Source organism: Molothrus ater, chromosome 22 (assembly GCF_012460135.2).
Source record: "Molothrus ater isolate BHLD 08-10-18 breed brown headed cowbird chromosome 22, BPBGC_Mater_1.1, whole genome shotgun sequence".
NCBI classification, from domain to species: domain Eukaryota; kingdom Metazoa; phylum Chordata; class Aves; order Passeriformes; family Icteridae; genus Molothrus; species Molothrus ater.
Genome location: NC_050499.2, coordinates 6106863 through 6129414, shown reverse-complemented (window position 1 = coordinate 6129414; position 22552 = coordinate 6106863). Strand labels below are relative to the sequence as shown.

The following is a 22552-nucleotide window of genomic DNA, read 5'->3' as shown; positions in this document are numbered from 1 at the left end:
TTTATATTACCATTGCCATTATATTTACCCTTCCAGGGCTTCCCATCTACTGTGGCAGACAGTCCTGCACCTCTGGGAGCTGCAGGGACACGGGGGTCACAGGCAGTGACAGGATGCTGTGGCCCCAGAGCCGTGACAAATGACACAGCCTGTGCCACAGGGCTCTGCCCGCTGCTCTAACCCATCATCACCACCACGGGGAACAGCTCAGGCCCTGCAGCTGGGGGTGGTTTAATCTTCTGCAGGGCTGTAACCACTCTGAACCCCGTGTCTAACATCACTCAGCGTGACTGCTTAATTACAGTAATTAGGGAGCGTGCTAGGAACCTGTGCTGTGTGACAGGGAGGGACTGCGCTCAGGAAAAGGATTCCCTGGGGTCAGGTCCCTTAGGAGGTGATGCTGCCCATCCCTCCAGCTCCTGGGCTCGGGGAGCTGGGGAGCCTCAGCAGGGCACCTGCAGCTTCTCCTGCTTCCTCCTTCCCTCCCGTCCCCAGCCTGGGTTTTACTCTCTAAAATCAGCGAAACCTTACTCCTGAAACTCTCTAAAATCAGTGAAACCTTACTCCTGGCTGCTCTTTAGGAGAGGGGCAGGTGCTGGGTAATTCCAGAGGTGTCCCTGGGAGGGCAGGAGGTGACACCATCACCACCAAGTGATGTGGAGCCCTTGGAGCCCTTCCACACCATCACCACCAAGTGATGTGGAGCCCCTGGAGCCCTTCCACACCATCACCACCAAGTGATGTGGAGCCCCTGGAGCCCTTCCACACCATCACCACCAAGTGATGTGCAGCCCTTGGAACCCTTCCACACCATCACCACCAAGTGATGTGGAGCCCTTCCACACCATCACCACCAAGTGATGTGGAGCCCTTGGAGCCCTTCCACACCATCACCACCAAGTGATGTGGAGCCCCTGGAGCCCTTCCACACCATCACCACCAAGTGATGTGCAGCCCTTGGAGCCCTTCCACACCATCACCACCAAGTGATGTGCAGCCCCTCCACACCATCAGGACAGTGGGAGTGTTCCTCACCTCCAGCTCTCAGGGAGTGCAGGTGGATGAACCCTTCAGCTGGATAAACCCTCCAACCTGGCAAAGGCACGTGGGGAGCTGGCACACAGCACTGCTGTCACCCCAAAGGCACGGCCAGGGTGGCCTTTCCAGCCCCTGGCACCCTCAAATCTCCCTCCTATTTCAGCCCCCTGAGCGCTTTGCCTTAGGTCAGGCAGAAAATCCTCTGTGTCCTGTGCTGGGAGCAGCTTCCAGAGGCTCAGGGCAGCTCTGCAGCAGGTGTGGAGCTGGATCTCCTGTGAACAAACCTTTCCCCACAGCACCAAGCGCATCCTGCAGAGCGCTCCCTGCTCTGCTCCTCACACCCGCTCTCCCCTGGGCTGGAAAAAAACCTCATTTCACACCAGCACCGCTGACCTTTCCCGTCCTGCCGGGGCTCAGAGCCACCCCAGCCTGCTGTGACAGCCCTGCGGTGGCACACACGACTCTGGTCGCACTTTAGCAGGCGCTAAAGGGACACAAGGATTAGGAGCTGCCCCCAGCCAGGACAGAAATAATCCTGACCCCACAGCCCTGCACCGAGGAAAAGCCCTGCCTCTGACTTAATGAACCGCGAATTCCAGCGTAATGAGCTTTATGCTGAGGAGAATAATTAATGTAATTAGTAGCGATATGAAAATGATGGCACCGGAGCCTGGATGACGAGGGGGAAGGGAGGCTGGGGGTGGGAGGAAGCTTGGAGGAAAAGTTCCTTCCCTCTATGGTGCTGTTCCGCCAGAGGAGCAGGGCTGGATGCATTCTTGGCAGCCTTTAAAGCCTCACCTCCCATCTGCCATAAAGGGGAAGAAAATAGAGCATGACAGTAGAGAGAGAGAGAAAAAAAAAAAATTAAAATAAAAAAGAAGAGCTCAGCCTGCCCTGTTTGCAGCAGGGATGTGAAATCTTCAGAGCAGCCCTTTCCTGTGCTGGCCTTGAATTTGCAGCTCCTCCTTGAATTTGAACATTCTCCACTCTCCATGGGGCCTTTTTTTTTTTTTAGTTCTAGGAGAAAATATCTTTATAAAGGTAATTAGATGGTAAAACAACATTTTTTCACCTCACACTACATAAGTATCAATTTACTTATCCTGTGTGTTTTGATAGGTTTGATATATTTAGTGCTGTCCAAGAGCTGTATTTTAGTTTTATACATATGAATAGATGCATAAATTTCTCCACAGCCATAAAATGGCCCAGCAGGAAGTTTCCTGCTCTGACTGTGGCACTGATCAGACATTCAGCACTGGGGAAAGGGACCACAGAACTCAGTGTCCCTGACTCTGCCAGCCACGAGGAAATAAGAAAGGAGCTGGGATTGATGTGTTTTCCTATTGGAGTGGGCATCTTCCACCTGTGCAAGGTATTTCTGATGCCACACTGGGTGTTGGTGTGACTTTTCAGCTCCCATGGACCACGTTCAGATGGGCATCGGTGGCAGTCTGTGGGCAAATGTTTGAAAAACTTCCATGCAGGAGGCGAATCCAGATTCTTTCCCCCTTCCTGGGAGGTAAACACAGTCCTGGGGGGAGATGCCAGGATCCAGAAGTGCAGGATAAACCTGTCTGTGTGCAGGCTGAGGAGAGCATTGCCAGCCCTCTGCTCCCACCATCCTGTGTGATATCCTGGCCCTGAGGAGAATTTTGTCTCTCCTGGATGTTCCCTGAGAAGCAGCCCAGAGAAACTCCGGAGTTCTCAGCACAATCGTGTCAGCTCCTCTCCCACAACCCAATAAACCCTTCCCAGTCATGACCAGCTTTGGCTGCTGCTGCTGCTGGTGCATTCAGGCCCTCCACCCTCCCTCTCTGCCCCATCCCTCAACTCAGCCCCAAATCCGTGGCTAAACTGCTCCAAAGGGCCTTTACCCAGAGGCAGAGGCTCCATCCTTGTGCAGAGCAGCTTTGCTGGTCAGAAATATCCTGGGCCTTTTTCATTCTCAGAGTCAGTGCTAAAAAAAACCACCATCAATAAACGGTTTATTGATCAATTTGTGTCTGATAGGGACCTCCTGAGGAAGTTTTGAGTGTTCAGATGGATTCACACCCTGGTGCAACCTCCACTGAGCGCCTGCCCCAGGAGAAGTGGGCTGGGGAGGAGGAGGAGGAGGAGGAACCTCCCTTTTCTTTCCCTAAATAGCTGCTGGCCCCAGGACTGGCTGTTTGTGGCTGGATCTGTCCCACCCACGTGCAGGGGGAGGCTGGGAGGAGGATTCCCAAGCAGAGCGAAGAGGGGCTGGCATCTCCTGAGCAGCCAGGGCAGGGAGGTGCAGCATCCATCACCCTGGAGGTCACTGAACCCTGCTCCTCTGCTTACCTTTGGGTGCTGGCTGCCCTGTGCTGCAGGCAGGGGGGGATGCAGCAGGAAACGTGGGTTATTCCATCCTGAGCAGCCTCTGGAATGGTCAGAGAGAAGGCAGGAGTGCCTGTGGGGGCGTTTTAGGAGGTGCAGTGCAAGGAGTGAGGGATGTGGAGGACAACTCAGCAAGGAGGCAGCCCTGGGAGCAAGGCAGACATCAAACACCCCACACAGGCCCCACAGGCAGGACAGAAGTTGCTGTAACTCTTCAGCTCACTTTTATTTAAGCTCTGTGATCAGTCTTTTTCCATCTGCAAGAGCTCTGGTGTCAGTGCCACCCACGCATGGAACAGAACCCGTGACATTTCACCCTGGTGACAGGAAGAACAGCTCCATCTTAGGGGTCTTTCCAACCTAAACGATTCCCTATCCTACAACACCAGCTCCTCCCAGCCCACTGGATCCCACTCCACCGCTTTCCAGCTGGACTTGCTCAGTGATCCAGGCCCAGGGCTCAGTCCCCAGAGCGGGGATCTTGTAAAGTCAATTGGCACCGTGTCAGCAGAAGAACACCTCCCCCTGGGCCTGATCCAGCACCTGCAAGCTGCCCCCAGGCATGGGCAGCCTTCTCCTGGGGCAAAGTGAGGATTTAGCCCACGGCAGCAGGTGCAGGGGAGTTTGGGCAGAGCCATTGGCTGCGGCTGCCCAATGCAGGGGAAAAGGAGGGAGGAACAAGAGCCCTGAATCAGAACCACTTCCAAGCACACATTTGTAAAACCAAAGCAGTGCACTCACTATTTGTTACTTCAGGGCTGGCCTTCAGGGTTTGCCCCCTTTTCCTAGGGCGCAGAGGAATTTGGTGGCGTGTGGCGAGCCCCTCTTGCCATTTTTTGAGATCAAACCAGCTCCTCAGGAGAGGCAGAGAGAACCAAGACATTCCTAGACTAAATACCTGTGCTGGCATGAGTCAAACTACTGCTTTGAACTGAGGCTTCCTCTGCCTTTTACCTTTTCAGGGAGGATTGAAATCCTTTTGCTTTGCTGCAAGCCCAGTAAAACCCTTTGTGGCAGACTTCTGTGGGCAGCTGAGATTCAAAGCTGCACAAGGCAAGCAGAGTTTTTCTGTAATGCTGCAGTTTGTATCCCCTGCCTTCCCCTTGCTCATCAAAGCATCTTTGTCCCAGACATGGGCAGCAGAGAAAACCACCTGCAACGTGTTCTCAGCCTCCTCTGGCAAGCAATCATTTTGTCTGGCTTCTTTCCTCTTGTATCTGAAGACCTGAACATATTCCACTTCTCATTTAAATTCCTGGATCTGTCTGAAACCACATCAGGTGAAGGCTCCAAATCAAACCACGGTACAGGCAGAGCTCTGCTGTTCCAGGCATGCAGGTAGGGAGGCTTGGAATGGGGTTTTTTTCTTGCTTTTTCCTCATGGTCAGTGGTGCTGGGTTGATTCCAGGACATCAGAGACCCGTGGGGCTCCCAGCACCTCCTCACCTTTCCAAAGAGAGGGAGCAAAGGCTGGTTTGGCAGGTTCAGCGTGGGGTGAATGTGGTGGCTGTGCCTTCAGTTCAGAGCACACCCAGTTTCCAGCTCCACAGTAACCCAAGGTGTGTTGGGGAGAAAACCAGAGAGAAAAATGCATTTTCTGATAGAGACCTGGAGCACTGGAGTCCTTTGGTGTGAGGGAACAACCAGCTGAATCCTCTGGAGACTGGCAGAGGAAATGGGACCACAAATGATTCCAGAAAGGTTTGCATCAGTCAGGACTGGCAGGACGGGGTTGAAAAGTTGTGTGCAGTGCTCTAAGGCTGTGCCCTGCTGATCCTCCCCTGATCCTTTGGGAATGAGGGTGCTCCACGCACCAGCACATGGCAGAGCTGCTGCTGCCCATTCCAGCTTGGCCAAAAAATGCATCAGAAACTCCCCTTCATCCCCTCCTCAGCCAGCCAGGCACCCCCATGCGGCTCAGCTGATGCACCCACCTGTCACTGAGTGTGAGGCCACCTCTCCCAGCAGGAAAAGCCTCTGCAGGTGCAGCAATTCCCCCACAAACCTTGTCCTGCTCGGGCGCCGGGGAAGGGCTGGGAAGAGCTGGGGGTGTTTTTTGCCATTCTGGGGGATCCATGCACGTGGTGTGATCCCCCCAGGGCTGTGCTGCCCGACTGCCCAGGGTGTGAACCCCCTGTCCCCCATCCAGATGTGTCTGTCAGCCTGCAGGGAGGCAGAGTGAGCCAGATGTGCAGCTGTGGGGAGGAGCAGGGACAGGCAGGACGGGGTGACAGGGACACAGCAAGGGCAGGGAACAGGCAGAGCTGCTGAGATCCAGCTGGACAAAGATAAATGGGTGCCTCAGTGCAGGAGCTGGGCTGGGACACCTGTGTGGTCACACGTCCCCTGACAGGAGCTGTCACCTGCTGGGAGTTCCGTTCCTCACCTGTTCCCAGCATCCAGCAGCACTGATGGGTTTGGGGTGCCTGGGCAGCAGGGCAAGGGTGTGGTGCCACCTCTCCCTCCCACGTGGCCTCAGCTCCAGCATCCTCACGTTTTCCAGAGGGATTTTAGTGCCTGCAGAATGCCAGGTTTGCAAAGCAAAGGAAACTCCCTGAGCCAAAGCAAAGGAAATGCCCTCTGGCCGCAAAGCTTTGTCCCCTTGTTCAGAACCATCCCAGCCTCACCTCTTCCATGCCACGGGTGAAACAGATGGGAGTTATCCCTGAAACCAAGCTCTGAGGCAGGATGTTCATTCCTCGTCCTCCTCTTCCTCTTCTTTGCTTTTATATACATTGAAGTGTATATCGATATTTATATATTTTTTTTCTCTAATACAAGTGAACACAAATGTGATGTGGAGATAAATTCCCTTCTCTAGAACACTTTGTGGTCACGGGAATGTACACATTTGGATTTACACACCCACACACATTCCAATATCAAAAAGAGGTGTAGTCCCAAAACTAAGATGCTTTTATAAAAGTTAAAAGGCCAAATTCCTCTATTGGCTTTTTTCCTTCATTAAGAGCAAGGAGATTACCTGAAATCCTGATTTGTTCTTCATATTCTGCCTGAGTTAATTTTAAAATTCCAATCAACAGATGCGAGGAAGAGAAGGGGGAAAAGCTCGTGGGGGGCCACGTTAGGCTTTGGAAGGAAAATTAGAGAGAATGTTTTCCTTGATAATTATTTTCTCCTTTGGGTTTCTGGTTATCAGACCTGTTATTTAAAGGATGCTTTCTCCAAATGTGTTGACTCCAAAACATGTCTCCTTTAAAAGAGTCAATCCAGGAGATTGGGAGTGGGAGCAGGAAGGGAAAAGGACAGAAACAAACCGCCTAAACCGTGTCCTGATCTCTATTTTTGGGTTGGTTTTGAGCATCTTTCGTTATAAGCATCTTATGATTTGGTTGAGCAATCTTGGCTGTTCAGCTCTTCACAAACAGGGATTTGCTATCCCCACTTCCAAGGGGGAAAAGGAGCAGGGAAAAAAAAAATAAAAAAAAGAAATAAAAAGCCACAGGCTCAGCTTTGAGCACTGGCTGTGCTGTAAAACCTCACAGAAGCTGCAGCGAGGGCTGGGGATGATCCACACCCGGCTACTCCGGCATGAGGAGTGCAGGAATCAACACAGGGGAAAACCTACGGACACTGGACTGGGCTGGGCACATCCCATCCACCACAGGGCAGCTGTCACCCACAGACACATGCACACACAGAGCCAGGAGGAGAAAAGAAAGATGCAGGTACTGGAGAGGACGTGGGAGAAGGCAGAGTGTTCCCTTGAGCGTTAGCAAGCCAGGCAGACACTTGGAACTAATCATGGCAATTGCACCCGGATTGAAAACCCAATCAATAAAATGAGCAATGGCAAAGGGAGGGGAGGGCTGGAAGGCCTTGGTTGTTGAGCCACAGGAGAGGTGAAAACCATGAGTTTCTTCATTATTTTTTTTTTTGCAGTGTTGACACTTTAAACATACTGTTCCTTAGGACAGATGTAAGGAGCCCGGGAGCCGGGAGGTGGGCAGCAGAAGGAGATGTCGGAATGGTGAGGATAAAGATCTTGTGGGAGGTCTGACAAGGGGGCATAGACATGAGGGATCTTCTCCAGATATCGATCTTCATGTGAGTAACAGCGGGTCAGGTAATCACTCGCATTCGATATCTCTGAGTGACACTTTCCAAAGTTCTGCAAGTAGAGACAAAAGTCAACGGGTGAAAACTCCGGGATCCACGGCCAGAAAACACACACAGCCCTTCAGCTCCTTGCTGAGACACACAGAGAGCAAGCAGGATGGAATATTAACCAGTTTACAGAGCTCACTGCTTGAGGAAAATGGAAACCCAGGTGATAAATCCTCACGCTGCAAAGTTTCTGTCTCGCTGCCTGAAATACCCAGATCGTTGATGAATATGTATGGGCTGGGCATGGTTTGTCCCTTGTCTGTAAATACTCTGCTCTCTGGACTAAACAAGCAGCCAGCCAAAGGAAGGGCAGTTTATTCCTACGCTTTCTAACCTGAGTTTTGGAAAAGCAGTGCTTGAAGGCATCATTAATCCAAGCCAGGCCTGTGCTCTTCCATTGAAAGGGCACATGCGTCCTACGGGGGCTGGGGATGCAGAATGAGCTCACTGTGCCTGTTGTTAACGTGGGGGACAGGAGGGCATGGGCTTTACCTGTGCGAGCAGCTCCCCTCGGGGTGGCTTCTGTGAGTCAAATCAACCACAGCGAACACAAAACCATTTCCAAACCCGAGGCTGCTCTGTCGGCTTCTCCCTCTGTGCGTGGATGCTTTGCCCTGCTGGGGTTGAGGGAGCATCCCTCCCACATCCCAGGGCTGCGGCTCCCCAGAGGGTGGCAGCACATGGGAAGGATTCCTCCCTGCTCCCAGACCCGTTCCTGCCTTGGAAACCCTGCAGGATGACCCAGGCAGGATGGACATTTGTTTTTAAAACCAACCTGCTCTCAGGGGTGCTCTCCAGGAGATAATTTCTTCTCCGAGAGGGAGCAAACAGCGCTGGAAAACGTTTTGATGCTTGTGGTTTGAAGCAAGCAACTTGCCCTTGAGTCCTTCCTTGTTCCCTTTCAAACTCCCAGGAACAGTCAGTTTAGTGGAAAGGACAAGGGTTTGGCCCTCAGGAGAAAACGCCTGAAGGAACAGAGCAATCCACTCCAGCTCCTGGATGAATATTTCACCAGGATGCTTTAAAAATCCAAAATCCTATAGAAAACAAGGTGTTGGCAATAATTTATTGATGGCTCAGACTGCTGGGAGAGGCACAAAGGCAATTTTGGGAACAGTCTGGCTGAGCCCAGTGAGGGAAAGTTTGCTTGGGCTCCAGGAAAACAGCAGCAATGCTGAGGTCAACCTCATTTTCATTTCCCTTCCATTGGCAGACTGTTTATCCTACAGATTGAGCTTTTAAAAGTCAGTAGTGGAGTTGCTGTGCTGGGATCCTACATTTGGGTGGGCCTTTCCCACAGTTTTTGTCCATTTTAGCCTTTTAATTGCCAAGTGAAAATGTGGATGAGTGCAGCATTAGAGATCTTCAACCAGAGGAGCCCAAGCCAGGGGCCATGAAAAAGCCTCATTGACTCTACCTTAAATAAATGTTTGCTGTTCTTTTGACCAGCTGATAAAGGAGGTAAAAAGAAGCTCACAGACTGGGAGAATGGGATGTGTAAAGTCCTCTCTCTGTACAACCTACTCTTAAGAACTGTCACACTCAACAGAACCCCTTTCCACACCTGGAATGGGGAAAAAAAATCTGTATTTAGCCACACTCTCCTCCTGCTTTAATTTTCTGGGTTAAGCTAGCCTGAAAGGGAAGTTGTCTTAATTACAGAAATTTAGTAAGACAAAGCAGGCAAGGGGGTTTCTTGTAATTTGTTATCAATTAAGTGGGAGGAGAAGTTTCTGCAGAGGATTTGCTGGTGCTGTGTGCAGGTCTGCTGGACAGAAAGGTCTCCTAGGAGAGATCCTCGATTAACAAAAGTGGAAGCTGAGCTGGATGTGATCAGGTGGCAGCAAAAGGGGCTGTGAGACACTTTTACAGGCTGTCTGTGACAATGCACGGGGTCAGCAGAGCATTTCTCCTCCTGCTTATCTGACAGTTAATGTGAGACAGGGCCTGTGAGGCATGGCCAAAGCCACCCAGTGCAGTTCTGTCAGCACTTCTGTTTGCACAGGTGAGTGCAAACAAATCCCTCTCTCCTTGCTGGCCCCTCTTTTGTGCTCGCTCCCCACAGGTGGGGTCAGGGCAGGGCAGCTGGAGAATGTCAGGGCCAAAGGAAGAGAATTCTCTGTCTCCTTTTACCTTTCCTCAGCACCTGAGCTGGGAGTTGCTTTGCTCCTGCTTTGTTCCCCGAGCTCGTTCGTGGAGTGGCAAAAGGGAGGAGAACAAAACCAGCCTGGTGTTTTCGAACACATCTCGCAGCCGGTGCCCTTTGACTTCCTTCCCCAGTCCCACTGTGACTTTTCCCCAATCTAATTTATCTTTAACGAAGTTTGAAATTAAATTAGGGATAATGAACTAATTAAATTGAACTGGCACACGATTCTACCACCTTCCCCCACCTGACTTCTCCCACTTGCCTTTGTCTCCAGCATGACTCCATGCAATTCTTCATTATCTGGGTTACATCCTCCCTTCTCAGTTTTATTTCCAAGGGCTTGATTAAAGGGGATGTCAGCAATCTATCCATTTCAGACAGCCTGGCAGATTACCTTTAAACAGGCTTTATTTGATTGAATTAGGGAGCTTTCATTTCTGCCATGACTTTAACTCAACCCTTCTCCATCCCTCCACACCCAATTCCATCTTTTCTTCTGTTTGCAGAACATCTCTTTGGGTAGCAGGAGGTGAGAGGCAGCTGACCATGTCCTGTACTTTTAATCATCTCGGAATAATGAGTTCCTACTGGTCTGAAAGTGGGAAACTCCTTCTCAGTGTCCCGAGGGTTTCTCTGCTATGGTTTTTGGGAAATCTGAAGATTTTACAGATGAGAGTTGGACGGCAAATGGTTTTCTCTGCTTGGCCAAGCTCGTGGCAAGCACAATTTTGCACTTATGGAATGGGTTCACCTGTGCTTTCCTGGCTGGGGAAAAGCCCCTGCTGCTCAAAACTCCTGAAATTTTGGGCTGCCACTACCCTGACCCCCCCTCATCTGTTGGTTTGGAATTTTGGGCTGCAGCACAGGCTGATGGCCAGGAAGGAGCAGCTCTGTTGAGTGACAGCGTCACAAAGCTGCTGTCACACTGTGGGCCAGCCAGGGCAGAGGCTGAGGCTGTTGGGGGACAGAAAATACACTGGGAAACAAAAAAATAAATATTTCCTCTTGGTGCTGAGAGCCTCACATCCTCTCCTCCCCTGGGTCTGAACTCCCTGCTTGGGGTATTCGGGGAATTTTTCCACTTCCAAGTATGGCCATGATTTTAGGGATATCTAGGAAGGTCCCTGCTCTGTTTGGTGCTTTATCTGCGAGGGAGCTCTTGGATAATCCCTGTCCTGAGTCAAGAATGAGCATTGATGTGTCAGGGATGAGCAGGAACCTGAGCTTGGGCTCCTGTGAGGACAGAACTGAGGACAAGTGGGACAGAGGGACTCACCCCTGGGTTCAGGAAATAAAAAGATTGAGCTGAAATTCCCAAAATACAGAGCAAGGACCTGTGGTGAGGGATGCATTCAGACACATGCAAGTATTAATTATGCAGAAAACTTGCTCAGAACGTTGCATTCCTTCTCACAGCATGCTTTTCTCTTCCCCTGCTGCCTCTGGTACCTACCTGGTCCGTGATCCTACAGCACCTCACACCACCAATCATCCCAAACATTTCCCTCCTGGCTGTTTCTCTCCCAAATCCTCCTCTCCACCCTTCTGGAGTCAAGGCAGGGCTGATATCCTTATTTAAAAATGGGAAGCTAATAAGGAGCCACCTCTTTGCAAGTTCTCCTGCAATGTGGAAATTTTGCAATTTCTCCTGCAATTTGGAAATGGGAATTTGAACCCTGGTCACTGATTTGTTGTGTTCTTGATTCCAAGTCTGATGGTTTCCAGGCTGTTCCTGGTGCAACAGGGACAAGAAATTCCCAAGAAAAGGGAGAGCTGGAGTGTGGGGAGGTGAAGGGGGAGGAAATAATCAAAAAAGCATAAAAAAAAATTAAATTGCCCTGATCTGTGGTGTGTCTTAGCAGGGAGATTACACCTTCAAAGCACCATATGACTGGCTTTATTTTTACTTCAGAGAGACTGGGAGGATTTCCAAATTTGGATTTGGAGGATTACTGTCCTTTTGCTGACAATAAAATTCCCCACCCTGGGGAGGACGAGGCGAGACCTCCCAGGATGGATTAGGGAGCTCTTGCCTTGTTTGGAACAGTGGGAGCAGCCCAGGAATCTGTTGGGAACGGGAGGTGAAGACACGAGGGAGAGGGGCCGGTTTCCACCACCCCTTCCTCAGGGCTGGAATTCTCATCCCAGAGAGGCTGGAGGTGCCTGGGAGCACAGTGACAAACAGATCCCCACAAGGAAACAGAGGGAAGGGAAAAACCAAACCCATCCAGAACTTACTGTCCACTCTCGCTCGTTACGTCTACGAAGACCTTGATCCTCATTCTGGGAGCAGGAGTGGGTGAGACACCACAAGAGAGAGAGGTTATGGATCTGCTCCGGCCCAGGCTGCTGCAGACACTCACCTAGGAGGGCTTTTGCTACACCAGGGGAGCTACAGGGCTGCTTCCAGCACGGGGAACACCAGGGAGAACAGGGACAGGGCAAACTGGAGCAGCCCCTGCACAGCTCGCACCCAGCAGTGGGTGCTGCACCCTCACCACGGAGCTCCTCAGCTCAGGGGGACACTAAACAGGATTGTTCAGTGGGGCTTTTCAAAAATGCCATTTTCCTCCTGGTTGTCTTCCTTCCCTTCCCAATGATCCAATGGTCTTTATCTTCTCCAAGCCATCCCTTTCTGGCCCCAAGCTGCCGCTTCTCTTGAGCCTCCTCTGATCGACCTGGGCTGACCAGGAGGGATTCAAGGACCTCCAAAGCACCTCTCCATTTGCTGGCTGCCTTTTCTCCTCTCCCTTCCCTTCCTTTAGACCCACAGATCCTTCCTGCTGCTGGAAAGGCAGCAAAACAAAGGGGAAGGAGCAAAGCAGAGCCTGGAGTCACCACAACCTCAGGAGTGAGGGAGAGCTGGAGCCAAGGACAGGGGCACCAGTGGCATTTCCTTGGCCAAAAACTCTTGGAATCATCCAGCAAAGGTGGGAAAGGAGAGATCTCTCCCTTTCAGGGACCTGGTGGCTTTAATAACCGAGAAAAAGCTGTGATTATGGGGCAAAGCAACATAGGAAGAGCTGAAGTCACCCCAGTTTTCATGTTTTTTCCCCTAAAAAAATCTTCATTCAGAGGGTTACTGGAGAGGGTCCAGAACAAGCAACTGAGTCCAAATCACTCCCTGCCACAGGACCTGAGCTTGAAAGACTTTGGTGAGGCTTGAAAAAGTCCGGAGAGCAGGGCTCAGTCTGTGCCTGGCTTTGAGAAGGAGAACACCAAGGAAAAGAATCTCTCCCTCTCTCCCAGGCATCCAAACCCGCCACCTGCACCAGCCTCAGCCACCCAGCCCTGTCACTGTCACATGCACAGTCCCTCTCTGCCTGTCTCCTATCCACGGAGTCTTTCAGCTGGGGGAACCTTTAGGTGCTCCCATATTCTGTCACATCCTCTCCCACCTTGTTCTTTCACACATGCACATATGCTCCATCTTCTCTAGAGTTACTTCCACATGCACACAAGCCTTTCTTTTTCAAAATTTTCCTTTCCATCATTCCCTTGTCCTGGGAACAAGGAGGGGAAAAGCCCTCTTAGCATCTCCGACTTTCTGATTCCTCAGAAATTCCCTCAACCAGAGCAGGAACTTCAAACCCACCTGGAGCAGGGGGGCCAAACCAAGCCATGAACCCTCTCCCCCTGTCCCACATGCCTGGCTGCAGGAAGCAAAGGGGAAACACAGCAAAAAGAGCATGCAGAGAGGCAAGGCAAGGCAAAGGCATTCTGGGCAGCACCCCCAAAAAAAAAAAAGAAAAAGAGAGACAGAAAGAGAGCAGGAGAGCAGGCAGGGAGGGACAGACAGACAGAGCGCTCCAGAGGGAGGGAGGGAGGAATGCAGGGAGGGGGGACTTTGAGGGGTGCAGTGAGGGAGGCAGAGTGTTGTGGTGAGTACCTGGAGGCCAGAATCTGAGGGGAAAGGGCCTAGAGTGACATGCGCTAGCGAAGGTTGGGCTGGATGGTTGCATACTCGACTAGGTCTCCTCCTGCATGGATGGAGCTCCGAGGGCTGGGTGACACAGCCAGAGCCGACGTGTCCAGCTCTGCATACTGGACATCACAGTCCTTGTTGCCAGGGTTCTGGAGAGAAGAGAGCAGCAAGGCAGTGGGGGGACACGAGGGAGGAGTGGGGGGCAGGTGGGGAGTGGGGGCAGAGGGGCCGTGCAGATGGTGAGGGGTGAGACAGGACACGGAGGGGGTGAAGGGGGAAGAAAGAAGAAAAAGGGTGAGGAGGGAGGGGAGGAGTAAGAAAACAGGGGGGGAGTAAGAAAAAACAGTTAAAAAGAAGGAGGTAGGGAGGTAATGAATAATCAGTCAGGTAAAATCCCAAATCAAAGCAAAAGTCACAAAGGTGCTGCTCCCCCAAAAGCAGAGCTGAGTGACCCAGCGCTGGCTGGCAGCACTCCCAGCCACTGCCCCTTTCCCTGGGGCTGCTCCCAGCACCGTCTCACTGCTCTGATCTTCCACTGAACCCCTCTGGCTCCAGCATTTTCCTTAGCTAGGGCTGGGTCAGTGAGTTCAAACCTGTCAATGCACCTGAGCTGTCTGTTTCTACCCCAGAGTTTGGGATTCGCTGCAAACTCAGGTTTGGGGAACGTGAGTGAAAATCCTTGGTTTGAAATTTGGGGTTTTGGGAAGGAGATACCCAGAGGGAATGGCTTTAAAGCCAAAACTCTAAAGGCATGGCCACAGGGGAATGTCAGTGTTGTTCTGCCCCAATGTGGGAAATGTGGAGTGCTGAAGAGCACAGTTAACACAAGGCTTGGCTGCACAGCTTGGCACTGCAGATTACCTCTGCAGCACGAGTTTGTCATCCTAACACGGTCTAAGAGATGCTAAAAGCATCCTCCTTTGGCGTGGAAATATTTATGGGCATTCCTTCACTAAGCAGGCTTATCAGCAAGGACTGCATGAATGGAATATTATCCAATTTGTCTGATCATTCCTATCCAGGCATCTTTCATGCAGATAATAATAATGGGAGAAGCCTGGAAGGCAGGATAGCCCAGAGCTTGCGGCCCAGGGGGGAAAAAGGATCACCAGGAGGGGCCTTGGCGCCAGCAGCCATGGTGTGAGGGGGGATCCTGGCTTCTTGCCCCATGGAGTTTCTTTAATCCTCCCTTTTGGGGCTGGTTTCAGCGCCAGCATTAGCCAGGCATCTGCTGAGCCTCTCTGAGAGGAGAAAGGAGCCTCTTCCAAACAAAACAGCTTCCCAGTCTCTCTCTCCCATTTCCAAAATGGCCGCACCGCATGGCAGTGGTGCAAAAGGTGTTTAATTTGAAAGTGTTCCTCTCCTCTCTGTTTGGAAGTGTCCTCAGCCACCTAGCAGCTGTGGCTGGGCCGTTTTTAGGAGTTTATAGCCCCGTAATGAGCTGGTTGAGTGCCTGTTGCTGGAAGGGGTCGTTCACTCCATGATTATCTCTGCCTGCTGCGCTGGCCTGAGCCAGGGCTTGGCTCCCTGCTCTGCCCCTCAGCCACAGGGACGAGGGGAATGAAGGGGAACGGGGCTGCAGCAGCACTTCCAGCACTTCCAGCATTTACAGTGCTCAGCAAAGCTGAGGGCTGCAGGAGCAGAGGGCTGGAGGTCACCTCTGTCCTGCCCTTGGTGGCCAGATGGCAGCGGCGAGTTGTTGGCACGAAAGCTGCACATCCTGTGGAGCCTCTGCTTCGTGTCTGGACCCGGAGTTTGGACATTTAGGAAAATTAGCAATGCCAACTCCAGTCTCAGACACAAATCTAGGCCTTGCAGAGCTCTTTCCCCCTGGATTTTGTGTCTCAGCACCTCCCCTACTCCTGGAGGAAGCCAGGCTAAGTTTTACCTCCTCGTTCCTATCCTGCCTACTTTGCCTCACTCCTCTCTGCTTCCTTCCCGCAGGAGGTGTTTTCTCCATGGATTTCCCTTCCTTTCTCCTGCTCCTGGGTTCCCTCCTGCTCTTTTCTGCCTGTTTGGAGCAGAATTTATTACAATATCAATAATGTGCCTTGTATACAAGGCCCAGCACTGCCTCACGCAAGCGCTGGGTGTAAATCATCGCCATCGGCACCCCGGTAATTGCCCTGCAAACCCAGAGAAATTATTTGGCTGTCTGCAGCAATGAAACTTCCCCTTCTACCTGTGCAAATGGGCCCTGCTGACACGGACACTAATCACAGCTCTGCTCCTGCACTGGCTCTGCCTCCACCCCTCTCGGGCTCCTGCTGCCTCTCACGCGCGCATGGAGCATCCACCTGGCCCAAAAGAACTGGCAGAGCACACCTGCCTTCACCCACACGCCTGAAACACCTGAACCCCACTGATATCCTCACTGTCACCCCAAAAGTGCTCAGAGAAAAGCGCTGCAGGCAGCCCCCACACCCCTACACCCACCCCTGCAGCCTCAGGTGTCCACGCTGCTGTCCTTGGGCATTTTGGGGCTGTCAGCTCTCTGTTGGCTTCCCCACAGCCTGGAACCCTAAAAACAGAGATTCTCTTACAGCTCTGCTCCCTCCTGCAGGTATCCTGAGCCTGCAGACATGCCCCAGCCTCTCCCTGTGTCCTGGTCCCCTGCCAGCACACGTCCACACGCACGGCCCTGCACACCCTCTTGGAGGTTCCTCCTCCACCTGCCTCTTTTATTTTCTGCTGGCACTTCTCCCATTCTCCCCTCCCTCACTCTTTGCCATCTCTAATCGCTCCCTGACTCCCGTTCTAGCTCTGTGAAATCGCCAACCCCGGGCAGAGCCTTTCGTGCGGCCTCGTGATAAATCTGGTTTATCCCAAATTACGAGGTTCTGCACAATTCATTCAAAGCTGAATGCACCCGCCCCATTTTCCTGCAGAATCTGCTCCCTTCCACTCTCATCTTCTTCACTCCCCTCCCAAGCCAAATCTGCAGATGAGGTACAGGCAGAACAAGAATATCCTGCCTTTCTGCTGTGCCTTTGCCTCTCAGGGATCCCAGAAGCACAGAGCAGCCACTGCATCTGCATTTGGAGCAGGTGGGAGCAGGGCTGTGCCAAAGTGAGCCTGGCAGGGACCAGGGATGTGCTTCCCTCCTCATCCTCCAGCTGAGCCAGCCCTCAGGTGAAGGATTGGGCAGGTCTTGCTCCATCCCATGATGGTTTTGGTAACCACTGCTGTTCCCTGGGGCTTCCCACTCCTCAGAACCCCACTGTGACATGAAAAGGAGGCTTCTGCAGTGCTTTAAGGGTGAAAAAAGTGATGCAAGTCACTTTTTTCCCCTGCAGGGAGGAAGGCAAAGCTTGTTCCTTTGCAAAGCGTGGCCGGACGGCACAACCCAGCCCCGGCCTGGCTGAGGCAGCGCGTCCTGCCTGTGAGATCTGGGCAGAATCCAGCAAAATCAGCACTCCTTGGCAGCCAAGGACACCCTTGTGTCCCTTGCCAGCCCCAAACTCCACCAGCCAGCTGCCTGCCCGAAGGATGCAGCCGTTTAGCAAGGGATGGGAGCAGGCTGCGTCCTGCTGCTGGGGCAGGGAGCCAGAGCACGGCGCAGGTACGTGCTGGGCGAGCCTGGTGACACTGCCAGGGGCTGCCAGGCACGCTGGCCAGGGACAGGGCTCTGCCACAGCTGTGCCAGCCCCGTGCCAAGAGCTGGAGTCCCCCCAGACGCCCCATCCGTGCTGCAGAGCCAGTTCTTGGTGGGCCAAGTGAAGGGAGAGCTCCACGGGCGAGGAGCAGCCGGTGCCAGGCGTGGGACATGGAAATGCATCTTCTCCGGCCAGGATTGAGAGCTGCAAACTCTGTTGCCATGGTTACGGAGCAGCAACCCATCAGGCCCCATCTCACATCACTAACTCTGCCACTTAATTAACTGACTGCTCGTTATTTCCCGAAATGAGCTCCTCCATCCTCCTGCTTGCCTGAAATTCAGCTTTCAGATGCTTTTTGAGCTGTGGTCTCGCTCCAGCGTCCTGTGTTTCATCTAAAACTCAGCAAGGAGCAGAAAGAGCTGGGGAGCAGCCCCAGGACTGGGGAAGTTTTCCTTTAGGGATGAAGTAAACAGGATCAGCACAGAACTGTGGCTTTTGATTTCCAGCGCCCTTGGCGTCTGCCTGGCTTCAGAGCTGTGCCAGCTAAAGGTCACTGAGCCCTGTCCTTCCATTGTCTGCACATGCCAGGGTCACACCAGGATGAACTGGGCTGTAATTGGTGGTGTTCATGAAAAATCACTCCAGTCTGGGCAGATATTTCTGCCCCTTTCTCCAGGCAGGAGTTCACTCTGCTGAAGCACCAGGCTGGGTGTGCAGTGCTCTGAGCTCCTCATGAGGAGGAGCTTGGGACAGACCTGAAGGATTTACATCGGGATATCTGCTCTGCTATGGATAAAAAATCAGAGTCTCCCCATGCCATGGGGTGAGGGGGGGAAAGGATGCTGTGCAAGGCCTGGGAGTGGGATGGTTTTCTGTTTTCTCATCAAAAACTCACTCTAACCTTGCCTGTTTCCCGTTCCCTACTCCTTCACATCTAACATTTCCTCACTCCTTGCAAATCAGCCTTTTCCATGTGACTGCCAGCATCTCCTCCTGACCCTTAATCTCTCCCTGCTGCTGCTGCCTCACATTAACATCTCCCCATCTGAGGCTGAACAAATCCACACTCCAGAAAAAAAAAGAAAAAAAAAAAAAGAAAAAAAAAAAAGAAAAAGGTTTAAATAACTTGTTGTTGTCAAGTGAGAGTCAAACGCTGGCACACTCTGCCCTGCAGATAATTGCTTTGTGAAGCTCTCACTGCTGCTTCCCTCAGCTGCAAACCCCAACAGGGGCTCCCTGCAGGAGCTGAGGGGTGCCCAGGGTGGGGTAGGTGGGCTGCAGGTACAGAATTTGGGGTGGGCAGGGCATTTTACCCATAAAGGAACAGCTGTGGGACCTACAGACAGCTGAATCAGAGCTGAGGTCAGCGTGGAGGCTGCTTTCCTCCAGGATGGGATAATCCCAGGCTGTGGATCTTGCTGTTTTAGGGTCCTGGGTGCCAGGTGAGGCTGGGCTGAGGTGCCAGGCAGTGCCACTGTCACCCTGTGCTCCTTACCAGCTTGTCACTGTAGGGAGAGGGCTCGGGGGCTGCCATGTCATAGTAGGGAGTCTGCAGAGGGAACTTCTGGATCTCCTCCTCGTGTTTCATGTTGTCCAAGTGAACAACCTGGAGTTGGGGAGAGAAGAGGGATGAGAAGAGAAGGGATAATTATCCTGTGGCACAACTTGGGGCAAGCTCTGCTTCAGGTGGCACCACAACCAAACATCGACTCCTTCAGACTTCAATATCCACCAAAGGGGCAGAGCAAAATCCAAATTACAGCTTTCAATTAATGCTAGACTCTAGGAATTCTGGGGGACAGGTCACAGAGTCATAGAATCATGGAGTCATAGAACAGTTTGGGTTGGAAGGGACCTTAAAGATAATTTAGTTCAAAGCTCCCACTAGACCAAGTTTCTCAGAGCCCCATCCAACCTGGCCTTGAAAAATCCTCACTTTCTGCCCCTCAAACTCAATCCAGGAACGTCTTTGCTCTTGCAACCCCCATTTCCCAAAATCCAGGCCCTGTGGACTCTGCTTGGGATCAGCTTTGTGTGCCAGAGGCAGGAATTTGCAGGTTTTTACCTGGATGTCCTCTGGAGTCAGGTGGCTTTTCATGTCCTGTTTCCTCTTTGGTGGCGGGGCAGGTTTGTGGGATGGAGGGAGGTCAATCCTGCAGGGAAAGAAGAGGCTGCTGAGTAGAAGGCAGGAGAAAAGGTTCTGCTGCTTTGATGTGCCCAAGGATTTGATTGTGTTTGTCACCAAACTGCCAATACAATCACATAGATTATCCTCAGGAACTCCCCCGTGCCCTTTGCCTCACCCCAATTAGAATTGTTAATGGAAAATAAACTCCCTCCTGGCATTCTGTCCTTATTCCAGGCAAATCCCAGTGTCAGAGTGCAGATCCTGAGGGTGCAGCTGGGACACCTGCTTGGGAATGGCTGCAAACCATCCCTTGGGAGGAGTTTGTATCATGGCTGTGAGGTACCAGAAGGTGACAACAAGGTAATTGTCACAGACATCTTGTATGAAAAATCCTTTCCTTAGGATTTTTTCCTCCTGAGAAGCTGAGAGGCCTCAGGAACAAAATGTAAACAATGGTTGTCTGCTGCTGTGGAATGCAACAGGTGCATCTGGGATTGGTCTCGTGTGGTTGTTTCTAATTAATGCCCAATCACAGCCCAGCTGGCTCGGACAGAGAGCCGAGCCACAAGCCTTTGTTATCATTCCTTCCTATTCTATTCTTAGCCAGCCTTGTGATGAAACCTTTTCTTCTATTCTTTTAGTGTAGTCTTAATGTAATATATATCATAAACTAATAAATCAAGCCTTCTGAAACAGGGAGTCAGATCCTGGTCTCTTCCCCAACCCAAGAACCCCCGTGGACACCAGCACAGCAAACCATCCCCTGGGAGGTGTTTGTGTCATGGCTCTGAGGTACCAGCAAGTGATAACAAGGTAATTCCAGCCCCAGCCTGGCATTTTTCTGGGAATGGTTCCTGTGTGCAATGAACAGCCCTGTTTGCAGCCCTGCCCCAGCTCCCAGGAGGAGTTTGAACCCTCCTCGTGGACCCGCTCTGCCAGGCAGGGACATTTATCCCTGACCCTCGCCAAGGATCAGCTCCTACCCCAGAGCACAGGGATTGGCAGCCACGATAATCCCAGCCTGGAGACTGTCTCTGCACATTCTATTCACATGCACAGATGTGTCTAATCCTTTTACAAAACTTATTAAAACTCTGATCCACTAATTAGCCGGCTGCCCCCCTCGCTCCTCTCCGTGCAGGCTCCACCAGATCTGATGGAGATGGGCGCCTTCCCTTGGATCCCAGCGTGGGACTGGAATGTGCTGGTGGCAGGGAGGGCAGAGCAGGTCCCCGGGGCTCTGTAAAACATTGACTCCGTGGCTCTGCTCAAAAGAAATGCTATTACCTTCGGGATCAGCCTCCACAATAGAGGCAGCACCTCGGCAGAGCTGGGCACGGTTGTGTTTCTATTCTCAGCTAAAGTGGCTCTTCCCTGAGCCTGGTGGAGGGCCATTGTGGGAAGTGGATTGTCAGAATGCATCTCGATCACAGGCCCGCTGCTGTTGATGCAATTTCACCTTGTGGTGCTGGTTTTTGTTGTTTGTGCTCCTCTCTGCCCCTCCTGCCGCTTCCCCCGCTCCTCTCCCCTGCCTCTCCTGCTATCCTCCAGTGCCCTCTCTCAAATGGGATTAAATGGAGCACAAAATGTGCCCAAGGTGGAACAACAATGAGGTGGGGGCTGGGGGAGCATAAAAGCAACCTCTGGGTGCTGGGCTTTCCATGCCTCCCCTGCGAGGCGGGGAGGGAAGGAGGGAGGGAGAGAGGCAGGGGGTGAGGAGCTGGAGGCAGGATGGAGCTGTTCAGCAGAGCCCAGGCTGAATGCTCCTGGAGAGGCTCCTGCTGCACAAAGTGACCTCCACACCACTCCATTCCCTGCCTGGGATCTCTGCTGCCCTGGGCTGGGCAGGGCAAAGCCCAGCTCCAAAGAGGAGCCCCTGGGGTGGCCTCTGTCCCTGCTGTTGGCAGAGTTTATGTCACCCACAGGTCCCAAACTGCAGCGCTGGTGGATGTGAAACCTTCCCAGACTCTTTGGGATGCAGTCAGAGGTGCTCAGGGTCTATCAGAAACCCCTCTCTGGTGGCAGGATGGAATTCAGTCTCATTCAGGAGCCTGAAGCCATTGGGAAAGGAGGAATAGGATCCTCCTCCACCCATGGAAGGGGACAGTGGCACCGAGCCTCTGCCCCAAGGCTGTGCCACAGCAATCCCAGCACCTGGTGGAGCATCCCTGTGCTCCAGCTCCCACTTCAGCCTTGTGCCAAGAGCTCAGCAACAGGAGAGAGCAGCGTGGGAAGCACCAGGAGGCCCCGAGGAAGGGAAGGCGATCAGAGGAACGAGACAGACACAGCAGGAAAACATTTCCCCACCAAGTTTTCCCATTGTGCAGGCAGAGGAAGGTCCAGAGGAGCTGTCCCCCGTGCCCACAGCAGCTGCAGCCTGGCTGGGCAGTGCTTGTGCTACTCACAGGTCGTTGTCAGTGTCAGAGCGGCTCTTCTGCTGCCGCCTGTAGACGATGATGACGGTGACGGCCACGCCAATGATGAAGACGGCGGCGATGACGCCTCCCACGATCCCGATGATGCCTCCGGGGGCACTCTGAGGTAGTGGCTTGTCTGCAACACACAGGGAAGCACAGGGGACAGGGTTACAACAGCAGAAATGCGGCTGGGGTGGTGCTGGCACCACCAGGGATTCCAGGAGCAATGGTGAGGATGAATCCCAAAGCTTCCCTGAGTGTCCCTGTCCAGCAGCTCCATGGAGGGAGCCAGATCCTATTGAAATGAGCTGCTCAGAGCTCAAGAGGAACAGAAAATGTGGCAGGGGACAGAGTTAGAACAGCAGAAATGCAGCTGTGGTGGTGCTGGCACCAGCAGGGATTTCCTGGCACACCATGGAGCAAAGGTGAGGATGAATCCCAAAGCTTCCCCGAGTGTCCCCGTCCAGCAGCTCCATGGAGGGAGCCAGGTCCTATTGAAATGCACTGCTCAGAGCTAAAGAGGAACAGAAAATGTGGCTACAATTGTGTCTCCAAGAGTTAAACACTTCCTCACTCTGCTCTGCAGTTTCATCTTCAGGTGTTTATTCCTGGATCCGCTTCCCTGCCTTTGTTCAGGCCTCAAAGGAAGAAGGGTTTAGGGAATAAAGGTGCTTCCAAGCATTCATGTGGACCTGCTGCTCGATACTGTTGAAGTATTCTGAAAGCCTTCTGCTGGGCTTTGTCCCGGCTTCCTCACTGAATTCCTGGTGCTGCTGGAATGTTCTTAAAACGAGCTAAGGAGCAATG

At 52.4% G+C, this 22552-nt stretch overlaps 1 protein-coding gene across 2 annotated transcripts in view; it reads right to left on the bottom strand.

Annotated features, from left to right (window-relative positions):
• Window positions 1–3604: 3604 nt before the first annotated feature.
• NECTIN1 (nectin cell adhesion molecule 1) overlaps window positions 3605–22552 on the bottom strand; it is a 100471-nt gene continuing 81523 nt past the window's right edge. The window contains exons 6-10 of one of the 2 annotated variants that reach the window (XM_036397373.2): window positions 21734–21881; window positions 19266–19353; window positions 18696–18806; window positions 13566–13750; window positions 7441–7531 (exon numbers count right to left, since the gene is read on the bottom strand). In XM_036397373.2, the coding sequence (XP_036253266.1) occupies window positions 13610–13750; window positions 18696–18806; window positions 19266–19353; window positions 21734–21881 (488 nt within the window). In that variant the 3' untranslated portion in view covers window positions 7441–7531; window positions 13566–13609. Of the gene's footprint in view, window positions 7532–13565; window positions 13751–18695; window positions 18807–19265; window positions 19354–21733; window positions 21882–22552 lie in introns of both variants that reach the window. The other variant, XM_036397371.2, reaches the window with a different exon arrangement.